The sequence below is a fragment of the Mauremys reevesii genome, linkage group 1, assembly GCF_016161935.1.
Source record: "Mauremys reevesii isolate NIE-2019 linkage group 1, ASM1616193v1, whole genome shotgun sequence".
NCBI lineage: Eukaryota > Metazoa > Chordata > Testudines > Geoemydidae > Mauremys > Mauremys reevesii.
Window position 1 is genome coordinate 214,384,774 of NC_052623.1, and position 12,185 is coordinate 214,396,958.

Here is a 12,185-nt window from a genome sequence, read left to right on the forward strand (position 1 = left end):
ATCCCTCACCAAATCCCTGCCCCCAGCCCCGCCCCCTCACTGCCCCATTGGATCCCAAGCTGAACCTGGGGAGGAGACGCCCCTGTGCAGCAGTCTGGGCACACAGGCCATGGCTGGCTGGGGCCGGGAGCGCTGCAGTGCAGCGCGAAGGCTGCTCCAGCCCTGCAGTCCACGGGGCAGCATGGTGGGTCCAGGGGCAGCGCGGAGCAGGCAGGGCCCGGGTGAGCGGCGTGGCCCGGGGGCGTGGGCTGCCCGCCGGAGACATGTGGTGGAGAGGGGCTGCGGGGGCGAGATTTGTCCCAGGCGGGGCGGCTGGCGAGAGGAGCCGGCCAGGATCCCCCGAACCGATAAACTTCCCCGACGCTTAATCCTGCGCCTCTCCCGCTCGGCTGCGCTCCAGCATCTTGCCCTGCCAGGAAGGAGCTGCTGGAGTGCAGCTGAGCGGGAGAGGTGCGGGGCTCCCCGCCTGCGGTGGGACGAGTCTCATGTGCCCGGGGTGGGAGGCTCCGCGGGGAATGCAGTGCGCGCGGCTGGGGCGCTGTGTGCGATCCGGCGGCGCGGCTGGGTCCTGCTAATGCCCCCGGCCCCTGCAAAACTGCCTTTTTTTTTGCTCTGCCGCCATTTTTTTTGCTCCGCGCCCCCCTCCCCCCCCGTGTCCCGATATTTCATCCCTGTGATCTGGTCACCCTATTCCCATCAAAAGTGGTAGGACTTCCCCAGATCCTGGCTTACATGGGAGCAGAGAGGGGGCCTATGATCTTCCCAAAAGGGCAAGCCACCCACAACCCAGCTCATACTGCGGGGGAGGGAGCGCATCCAGGCACTATAGATGGCCCTAGGCCCCCCAGATCCTGGCACACACCTAGGAAGCAGTAAGAGGGGATCAACCACCAGAGATATAAGATCCCTCATATGCAGCTCACATGAGGGGGCAGGGATGGGAACTCAGACTCCCCCAGGTCTGGGCACACACAGAAAGGGAGAATGTGGGGCTGCTAGGTGCCCCTACCCCTAGTTGTCCCCCAGTCCTCCTGCCACCCAGCCCCACATTCCCCCTTCCCAGTGTCCCACTCCCACCCCCCTCTAATTCCCACACCTCTCTGACCTACAATCCATCGCCATACACCACCTACTCTCACTGTAGCACCAAACCCCTCTCCCCCAATAACTCTTCCCTCCCAGGAAGCATTCACATGTCTAATCCCCGCCCCCACAAATAAAATTACTACATATAGAACTCAAATTGTAGCAAGCTCCAGCCACTCCATCTAAAACTCTTTTGTCATAGGTAGGTGCTTGTGATACATTTATTCTTAGTTACATTAACTGAAGGGTGAGTTCACAATCATCAATCTCAACAAGATATGATTCATCCAGTCATTAGTACCTCTCAGTTTAATAGCACAAGGCAGCCTAAGGAAACTATTTTTTTGGAAGGTGGCTCTGTAACTTGGGCATCTCATGACCAAGTGACCCCAAATTTAGAGACACACCACATTTCAAATCAATCCAAGTAACTGTTCAGATTTGAGAGCACTTACAAGAGAGTCAAGCTTTAGAACATATAAAATGGTGGGAATGGAAACACTCCTGACATTTTTTTGTAGTGGTACAGTCACACTGTAAAAAAATTGACCATTTTCTTAATTACTGTTTTCACATTTGGTGCCTCAAAAATTTACTTTGGGTAAAACTAAGACAGACCATTTTGACTAACACCACATCAACAGTTTAATCTGCAGGTCAGGGCGTGCGCATGCCCACACCCCTTTTTTTGAAAAAGGCTATTCAGTTTTTTTCTCCTCCCCAACCTATACCTCAAGTGATCCCAAATTTGGGACACTAACTCTACCCAGTAGCCTTCAGTGGTACACCAAATTTCAAAGGAATCTGACTAAACACGTTGATTTTAGAGGACTTAGAAAGCCCAACCTGTCAACTGAGGTGATGAAACATAATTAACTATGATGGCACTGCCCTGCCATTAGGATAGGAGTCTCTCTCTCTGTCTGTGTGCAACATGGTGCCCAATACTTCGAGACAGGAGAGCAACATGAGAGATGCTATTGTTATAAAACTATCTGTCACTGCATCAGGACATAAATTACAAGATAAATGACACATGGACTAAGCAGAGGGAACTCCAAACAGCATGAAACCCTGTTCTGGCAACTGTACTTGCCTCTGACAGACATGTAAAAGATGTGTCTCTTTCACACTTTGGCAACATAAAATAGCATGCTAATAAAGCATCAGACACATTCCTGTGAATGTATGGGACTTTCACAGGGGTAGGCAACCTATGGCACGGGTGCCGAAGGTGGCACGCAAGCTGATTTTCAGTGGCACTCACACTGCCCGGGTCCTGGCCACCAGTTCAAGGGGCTCTGCATTTTAATTTAATTTTAAATGAAGCTCCTTAGACATTTTAAAAAACCTTATTTACTTTACAGTCACCCACCCACCTGCCCCAATCCCTCACAGGCACACCCTACCCGGGAATGACAGAAAGGCTCAGGGGCCACCAGCACAAAGCAAAAGCACATGCTGAGCACAGCCATTATTGGATAGTCATGATTTTGGTATTGTGCATATGGAAACAAAGCAGCACCATTGAGGCCCAGCTCTGGTGGCCCCCCCTGCAGGGCCAATTACACCCTCCCCCTCCACCAGTCATGGATTGCCAGGTGCAGTGGCTCAGACCAGGAATAGGCACGGACCATCCCGCCTCCTCAAAACCACTGCCTCTCAGGGCCAGCATTTTGTCCTCACTCTCCATGTATCATTTGGCAGCTCCACTTCACCCTCTGCTGCCCACTGGGATCACCAGGCTCCTTCAGTAGAGGGCCATTGCCAGGCCCCACTCCACCACTGTATACAGTTGTGGGGGAGGGGCATGCAATGCCCCCTTAAAGTCCACCCCAGAAGAACACCTGGGACTCTGTCACAGCCCACAGTTTAGGAACCAAATATTTAGAGCACCACCAAGCCCCCTTTCCTCTGATGGGTGTTTCCTCAATAACTCTCTTCTTCAAAGGGAATTACCTCCTCCTTGTCTTAGGGGGGTGTAGCTCTCAACCCCCACTTCTCTAGTTGTGTTTTTCCTCTGACTCCCTTCCCTACATATTGCACCCACTAACTACCCCAGCTGATAAATGGGATTGTCTCCTTTAAATTCCTTTTTAAATTTAAACTCCAAGTCTTTCAGTGTCCTTCTGTTTATGGACATCTCCTTTGAGCCCTTCACTCCTACATTTCCTCTGAACCTTCTCAAATAATCCCCCAGTTGCAACACAGTTCAAACAGCACTGAACTCTACTACTTCCAGCCTTAGTAAAGCCTGTTTTCAGTGAGACAGAGCACACATCTTCCTCCCACCCTCATTATGAACAGCTGTCTGCCCTCTCATAAGTTACCACTCCTACCTAATGATCTTCCTTCCTCTTGGACACAAGACACTGCCTGATGGTGTACAGCAGAAAAGCCATGTAGGTCAGGCTCTATTACATTCTATGGGACCACCACCCATTACTAACCCAGGTTCCTGATGCTGATAGTAACACAGTTTAGATTTGTCACCTTTCCTCTCAAGGGCATACTTGAGATACAGTAAAATAGAATGACTCAGAACCAGCTAGGCACTTAAGATCCAGAGGAGAACCACTGCCCTAGAGACAAGAGGTTCATTTTCCCAACCCTGGAATTGCAGAAGGTATACTACCTTTCCCCCCCTCACACCCACTGGAGCAGTTCAGGCTAGGCACAAAGGAGTCAGCTCCCCCTCCCTCAGCCCCCCCCCTCCAGTAGTCCAGGGCCACCCTTCCCCACCTATATGCAGGCCAAGCAGACAAAGTAAGGGAGTAGAACTGTGTTTATTAGCAGAGAGAGTTCAAAGTACATCAGCTGGGTGCTATATATGCCCAAGGAGAAGGTTACAGTTGCGTTTATAGAGAAAAGTCACAAGTCACACACGTGAAACACCCACTGAAGCCATATGGACAGGGAAGGAAGTTCCTTGCTTTGGGCTCAGAAAAACAGGGATGGGGGAATATTTTTTGCCCACACACGAAGAACCAGAAAGAGGGGCACAAAAAAAACACAACAGAAAGATAAATGGAAGAAACAGCCCAGAGGCCTCAGTGCCAGAGGAACAGGAGGGATGGGGAGGGCTTGTCCAGGAAAGTTTGAGCAATACCTGCTGGCTTGGGAGCCCTGCATCATCTTGCTTGCCCTCCTCCCAAATTATGGCATCAGCACAATTAGGCCCTATCTCCTCTTCGGCAGATGTACTTCTGTTCATCAATCTCCACAGCTCAATTCAACAGAGGATAGTGGGAAGCACTCAGATAACAAGGACCACTTCACTCCAGATCTTCAGTTTTGCCCTCCCCAAGATGGGGAGGGATGGGGGAATTACAGGGATATGGACTCAGCGCAAATGAAATGCTGGTTCATGGAGGTAAGCAAGCAAAACCCATACCCTTCCCAGAATGTCCTATCGCAACAGAGTCTTTTCTTCCTTTACCAGCATTCCATCTACCTTACACTCATGAAGCCCCACAGATGGCATCCCTCTTCCCAGCATCACTGGCCCCTGCACACAAGTCCCAGTGCATTCTAATTCATAGCCAGGGCTCCCTGAATTGAGGAAGCCTTCCTTTTGGTGCAGGATACAGGGAGCATTGCTCCCTCTCCCTACACTCTTCCTTCAGTGGTTCTGTTTGAGAACAAAATACTCACAAGAGGTTCTGTAGGGACTTGCACAAACTGTGCAGCTCATTTCATCCACAGAATTCACCACAACACTTCAAGGACTCAGAGGAGCTGTGTAGCTCTTTTCACAGATGGGGAAAATGGAGACACAAGAGAAGTGACTTACCCACAGAAGGTTATACAGTTTCATGTGCTCTCAACTCCCCACCCTCCCAGAGCTGGACTAGATAACAGAAACCTTGGAGAGAGCCCAGTCTGGACTCAAAAGTCTAAACTAGAATTTGTAGCATTAACAGAGAGAGTTTTAAGCTTGTGAACCAGGCAGATTTGCTGAGATCCAAGAGTTGCCTAATAGACAGCTTTGGAAAAATGTCTTGAACTCTCTCTCACAGCAGAACTCTACTTTACTACCATTTTTTTGGTAACTCCTTGAGAGAATGAGGCTTTGGAGAAAGAACAGAGCAGAAGATGGGGACTTGCCCAGAAATACATACAGGATGCAGTTGCCCAGCTGACTATTTAAGCAACAGAGACTCCCCACACCTGGGACCCCCCCAACCCATGTCTCCCTTCATGCAACAGAAAGAGGCACACAGCTTGATGAAGCAAGAAAAATCCAGAATTCCTTTTCACTCCCTCTACCAGTCCTGTTCCCTCCACACCCTGGACTTCCTCAGAGTAAGGGGCATGCCAGTAGCTAACCAGGGTGACATCCTGACAAGTCTGTACCAGTTACAGGAATACCAACCCCCGATATAACCATTGCTATTGTCCTTTCAGTGTAGGAAAGGATCACCAACCCTTCCTGTTGCATTCCTATGAAGCTGAGCTGCCACATCATGAGCAAGGCACAACCCGTCACTATTTGTGGGGAGCTGAAGGCTAAGTGACCACCATTAACTAGTTTAGACTTCAGCAGTTAAAGGGAAACTCCACAAGAGCTGAGGCCAGATGCTCTCCTCCAAGTTGAGGCACTACTCTAATCAATGTCACATTGGAGTCCTCCTCCTGCTCTCTAGGCCCATCACAGCCAGGGAACTGCTTTGAGGAAACTCACATTGCTGAAGTACACCCTTTAGGTACAGCTGTGATGAAGGTGACATTTAAGCCATGCCTCACTCAAATTCAGATTAAAAAAAAAAAAATTACCCTTAAACATAAGAATGGGAGCAACATCTTCCCCTTCCCCCCTAAACGAGCTGGCCCTCCCTGGGGCTGCAGCAGGTTTTGAAGGGGCTAAACCTAGGTCCAGGAGAGTTGCTTCAGAATCTTACACAGAAGACAAAACAAAACCAACAAAAGAACTGAAGATGAAGCAGCCACATGGAGCGGGGAGCATGGGCAAGGAAGGAGACAGGAAGAGGGGAAGGTGGACTGCAGACTGAGGGGCCACGTTCTCAAGTACAGAAGTAAACTGGAGACAGAATGCAACAGAAGGAAAAAGAGAAAGGAGAGAACAAGAGGGCAAATTACACCAAGGTCCCCACAGTAGGCAACTGAGGCCTACAACCCCCCAGCCAAGTTAGGGACTTCCCAACCCTTCCACTCCCATGCCTTTCACACTTAGGAGAAGAACTCCTCTTTCCCAGTAGAGGGAAGGTCCCATTTCCCCCAAGGAGAAAGAGCTCTCAGACTGGGTCCTTTATATGCTATTTCAAACATACCATTTCCCTGTGGTGTTTCCCCAAATACTCCACCCTTCACCAGGCATTTGGAAGGTACCTTTTCCCTTAACCAGCAGGCAGAAGCTATCATTTGAACATGCAGGGTACTCTCAGACCTTCAGTCCCTTAACCAAAAGAGAGGTGGTGGCATTTTCCAAGAGTTGGGGGCTCCCTGACCCTCCATTCAGATTCCATATGGTACTTACGTACAATAGCCACCATCACAATGGCACAGATCACTCCAAGCATGATCATCATCTGGGGGGAGAAAGATTGTGAAGGGTTAATATTCTCAGAAGGGGTTATTATGGGGTGCAGTACTCCCAAGGCATCTCATCCACACTCTAGAGACAAAGCTCAGAGTTCCAGTCCTTCCATACAGCATTGCTTGGTGCAAAATAGCATTTCCTCTTTCCAGCCCCCAGCATCACGAACCTGCTTCAACAGCCACGAGATGAATGTCCAGGTTGGGTCAGGAGTCTCCAAAGAAGGGGGAGCAACAAGTCCTAATTAGTAGCACAAGTTTTCTTCAAATCCTAGGCCATGGATGCGGTGCTGACCTAATTTATTCTCATCTCTACTCTTCTCCCCACCCCAACAATCAGTCCCCAAGGCCTCTCATGCAGAGCAGTGAGGAAGCAGCAGGGATCCAGTGGAAGGCTGCACTCCACAACCCCTCAGAGAGGGTATGAGGCGATCCAGGTCATTCTCCTTCCTGTGTACCTTGCCTTCCAAAGAGGGCTTGGGGCAGCTTCATGCTGAAACCACAAACCTAACTGTACAGAGTGCAACTGTCTTATAACCCAAGCTTCACTTTGATGCAGCCACAGACTACCTGTGCCTGCTGACAGGGAGCGGGGGAGAAGGGAGAAGAAAGGGAGGGGCACAACCTCATACACCACACCATCCCACCCACCGGAAAGTGGTAGTACCTCAGAGCAGTTCCAAACTTTCTCCACTCCTGGCCTTTGCCTCTCCATGCCTCACTTGCTGGCCCAGCTGCTCTACAGGGAGGGGCCTGGCCACATTGTGTGACCCTGCATGTGCCACTCCACCAACTGTGGCCTCTGGATGCAGCCAAAGTAGGCATGGAACAACTTCAGATCTGGCCTCACTGGAAGGTAGATGAAAGGGTTGGGAGGCTTACCTTACAGTTCTTCCACCAGTACTTCCTCTTTAGCTTTCCTGCACTAGTTTTAAATATTGAGGCACCAGCCTCAAGTGCCTCTGCCTTGCCATCCATCTCGGTCAGCTTTATGTCTCGATCCAGTACTTTCTCCACATTCACACTCATTATGCTCACCACCTGCAAAAAGAAGAAGAAAAAAAGCATATGTTACACCAGCACAGAGGGAGGCGCAAAAGCAAGAACGGGAGTCTAGTCCATCACACTAGTCCTAAGCAATATGATAATACAAAATAATAAGCGACCAAGCTCATGAGACACTGACTTACCTCCTCCATCTGGGCCTGGGACTGCTGCAGCCGAAGGTTACTAGTCATGTTGGGGGAAGGCCCAGGGGGACCCCCACCAAGAGTACCCCTTTCTGGGGGCCCAGGAGCAGATTGCTGAGCTGGATCAGACCTGATGAGACAAGGAGACATACGCAACAGAGGAAACAGAGTAATATGGGTCCATCTACATACCTCAGATTTAAGACAAAAGCAGAACTCAGGAGTCAAGTCCCAAACTCAAAAGCCAGGAGAAAGCTCGAGAACTGATACAGGATCTCAAACTGGGAGAGGATATGTAGTGAGATCCCATGGGAGGGTGGTGAGGGGCGGGGGGGGGGGGGGGAATTGTCAATCCTAGGTCCAGCACTACTGAATATTTTCATTAATGATTTGGATAATGGCATTGAAATTATGCTTATAAAATGTATGGATGACACCAAGCTGGGAGTGGCGGCAAGCACTTTGGAGGATAGGTTTAGAATTGAAAATGACCGTAAGAAATTGGAGAAATGGCTTGAATTCAGCAAGATGAAATTCACTAAAAACAAGTGTGATGTAGTAGACTTAACACTTGGCTATACTTGTGAGTTAGTGTGCAATAATGGAGCCCCGTGGGCACTAGCTCACTCTCCGTCCACACTGGCAAGGCACGTAGAGCGCTCTGACTCCACAGCTAGAGCACTGCTGGTACTCCGACTCAATGAGAGGAATAATGTTCACTGTGCCTTGGCTACAACGCACTGGCGTCAGTGTGAATGAGGTGTTGCATTACTCTGATCGGCCTCCGGAAACGTCCCATAATCCCCTTAAATAAAGTGGCCACTCTTGTCATTGTTTTGAACTCCTGTAGGAATGCAGAAATGCCCTTTCAAAGCTGTTTCTGACAGCCAGCATGCAAGCCCTTACTGTGGAATGCTGTGAGTGAGAGAGGCTGGGGCAGCGGGGGGGGGGGGGGGGGAGAGAAAGAGTGGGTCTGCTGCTGTCTGAACTTACAAGACAGCATGCTGAAATGCTCTCTCTCCCCCCCATACACAAAACACACACCCTGTTACACTCTACCCCACCCCCATTTGAAAAGCACATTGCAGCCACTTGCACGCTGGGATAGCTACCACAATGCATTGCTCTCTGTGGCCATTGTAAGAGCTGCTAATGTGGCCACGCCAGTGCGCTGGCAGCTGTCCGTGTGGACAGACTACAGCGCTTTCTCTACTGCGCTCTACGAAGGCTGGTTTAATTCAAAGTGCTCTATATCTGCAAGTGTAGCCATGCCCTTAGTTCACAACTCCAAAAGCAACAACCACAAGATGGGGAATAACTGGCTAGGTGGTAGTACTGCTGAAGAGTATCTGGGAGTTATAATTGATCAGAATTGAAAATGAGTCAATGTGATGCAGCTGCAAAAAAGGCTAATGTAATTCTGCGGTATATTAACAGGAGCGTTGTATGTAAGACACAGGCAGTAATTGTCCCACTCTGCTCAGCGTTGATGAGGCCTCAGCTGGAGTCCTGTGTCCAATTCTGGGCACAAGATGTGGACAGTTTGGAGAGAATCCAAAGGAGAGCAAAAAAAAAGGCAAGGTTTAGAAAACTTGACCTATATGGAAAGGTTAAAAAAAATGGGTATGTTTAGTCTTGAAAAGAAGAATAGTGAGGAGGAACCTGAAAACAGGCTTCCAATATGTTAAGGGATATTAGAGGACTGTGATTAATTGTTCCCCATGTCCACTGAAGGTAGGAAAAGTAGTAATGGGCTTCCTCTGCAGTAAGGGAGATTCAGGTTAGATATCAGGAAAAAATTTTTTTTAACTATAAGGGTTAGAATAGGCTTTCGAGTGAGGTTGTGGAATCCCCCATCACTGGAGATTTTTAAAAACAGGTTGGACCTGATTTGTGTTTACTTGTCCCAGCCTCAGCGTAGGGGGCTGGACTTGACCTGGAGGTCCCTTCCAGACGTACATTTCTATGATTCAATGGCACATAGGTGTAGGGTGACCGGACATCCCGATTTTATTGGGACTGTCCCGATATTTGCTTGTTTGTCCCGCGTCCCGACCGATGTTCGGTCGGGACACGGGACAAACAAGCAATTTTGCCCTCCGATCCGGTGCATAGACGGAGCCCGGAGGGGCTTTCACCCCCCACTTCCCCCGACCATCCCCCACCTTCCCCCATTGGACCCCTCCCCAAATCCCTGCCCTGGACCCGCCCCAACCCCGCCCCTCACTGCCCCATTGGATCCCTCCCCAACTCCCCGCCCTGGCCCCGCCTCTTCCCCAAGCACGCGGCATTCCTCCTCCCTCCCAGGTTTGCACACAGGCCATGGCCAGGGCTGGGAGCGCAGCACGGAGGCTGCTCCAGCCCTGCAGCCTGCAGGGCAGTGCGGAGCAGGCAAGGCCTGGGTGGAGACACGCGTGGGGTGGACACGCTCCTGCCAGGAGGGGCCAGGCCCGGCTGCCTGGTTCACCCCCTGCCCGGGGGGGTCCCTAAGCTCCCTGCAGCCGGAGCGGGGCTGCCCGGGGCGAGTGTCCCGGGCGGGACAGAGTGGAGCAGCCTCTGCTGTGGGGCTGGTGCAATGAAGCCCAGGAGCGGCTGGGCCGGGAGCTGCAAGAGGGGCCCGGAGCGTGGCTCGGCTGCACAGCTCGGAGTCCAGGCTGGGCCCAGGAGCAAGGGGATGGGGGAGCTGGGAGTGTATCGGGGGTCAGAGCCGAGAGTTTGGTGGAGACGGGGCTGTGCCACTGCCGCCTGGTGGCTTTTTTTGTTTTTTTGCTCTCTTCCCCCCCCCCCCCCCTCCGCGTCCCGATATTTCAAGTTTGTCATCTGGTCACCCTACATAGGTGTCTAATGCCAGACAACAAATAAGGGCCAACTTTAAAGGAAAGAAACAGAAGCGAGGGAAGGGAATTCAGTCTAGCAGTAAACCTGCATATGTGCATACAGGACTGGAATCACCATCATCATCTTGCTGCCCCCAAAGTCATCTTTAACTGATTTCTGCCAATTAGGAATTAAGGCTGTATTTCCCAGTCTGGGGACCTGATCACAGGAGCGCAACTACTTGAAGCATTCACTACACAGGACCGCTTCAGACCAGGATGCTTATAAGTCATCCATCCCCCCCACAGCACCCAAGTAACTAACCAGCCCCATCCCACCACTTGAGCTGGGACAACTAAAGCCAGCCATTTTTTTGGGGGGAGACACTTTCAGATCAGCTCCCAGGGCCCACAGAGCAGACAAGCCACCTCTCAATCCCAGGCAGGCCTCTACAGGGAGAGGAGAGCCCATTCCAAATGTCATTACAACATGGGCAAATAAACACTCCCCCCCCCCCCGCTTTATTTCAGCTGCAGGGAGCCAGAACCACCTGGTGCCTTGCCTGATAGACACCACCGATGCGCGGGGGTGCACGGAGCAGGATCCCCAGGCAGTCCCCTAGAACAGGGACTCCATGGCGCAGCCTCTTCCTATAAGACCTGCACAGCAAGAGACCCCCAGCCTCTGGGCGGGTGCTGCAGGGGCCAGAGGGAAGGCTGCTAGGAGCGAGACGCGACACACGGGCGCAGATGCTGATGGTGGCCGGGCAGAGCAGGCTGGCGTGAGCGCCGGCCGGAGAAGTGCAGACGCCGCTGTGCAGGGCGGGTCCGGCCACAGACGTTGATGGGAGCCAGGCAGAGGTGCAGGAAGGGCCATTTCATGCACGCCGAGCCCCCCACCAATCGAGGGGGGAAGCCAGTCCTGGGGCTGCGGGGAGCTGGTAGGAGCCGGGGAGAGGCGGCCGGTACTGGCACGCAGGCTGCCCCTTCTCCCAGGGAGGTGGTGGGTACATCCTGCGGGCCAGATGACCCTGCAGGCTGCTAAGCCCCAGCTCGGGGCCGCTGCCATCGCTCCGCACTGGGCAGCGAGCCACAGCTGCTGCAATGCGCGACTCGGGGCCGGAGCCCTGGGGAGCGGAGCGGAGCGCGGCGCCCCCAATACTCACATGGCTCCGCCGGGCTGAGAACGCGCAACTGAGCGCTCCGCGGCTACCCGGCACCGGTCCTGCGCCTGCCTCGGGTTTGGGCTGTCGCGCCTCTACGCCCCCCCCACAATGTATAGCCTGGTGCTGTTTGACCGCGCCCACCACCGGCAAATCAGCGCCGCCAGAGGCCACGCCCCCTCCCGTCTGCAATGTCCCTTCGCACCGTCAGCCTAGGCACCCTGTGGGTCTGGCTGCTGCCCCTCCACCCGCACAGCCACAGCCTAGCACCAGCCAAGCGTCGTGAGCTGCAGCCTCCCTTCCGCCTCCCCTCGCGCCACCGAGCTGTCAGGCCACGCCCACAACTCTTAAAGGCCGAGGGTTGGTATGGTCGT

General features: G+C 52.3%; 1 protein-coding gene across 2 annotated transcripts; it reads right to left on the reverse strand.

Moving 5' to 3' along the window:
* Positions 1-3,862: 3,862 nt before the first annotated feature.
* VAMP1 (vesicle associated membrane protein 1) lies at positions 3,863-12,048 on the reverse strand. 2 transcript variants are annotated; one of them, XM_039543860.1, is made up of 5 exons: positions 11,815-12,048; positions 7,833-7,962; positions 7,525-7,683; positions 6,584-6,635; positions 3,863-4,834 (listed from the first exon to the last, which is right to left on the reverse strand). In XM_039543860.1, coding segments are annotated over exons 1-5 (396 nt in total). In that variant the 5' UTR covers positions 11,817-12,048; the 3' UTR covers positions 3,863-4,781. The 2 variants fall into 2 exon arrangements, with proteins under 2 accessions (XP_039399794.1, XP_039399884.1); XM_039543950.1 differs by having other exon boundaries at positions 3,863-6,127.
* Positions 12,049-12,185: the final 137 nt, after the last annotated feature.

What these genes read in the sequence shown, in the direction of transcription:
- VAMP1 (XM_039543860.1), bottom strand. An exon ending in ACTGGTGGAAGAACTGTAAG is followed by an intron (nt 6,636 to 7,524) that starts GTAAGCCTCCCA and finishes TTCTCCCCCCAG; the next exon opens with ATGATGATCATGCTTGGAGT. An exon ending in TGTGATGGTGGCTATTGTAC is followed by an intron (nt 4,835 to 6,583) that starts GTAAGTACCATA and finishes ATCTGTGAAAAG; the next exon opens with AGCTACACAGCTCCTCTGAG.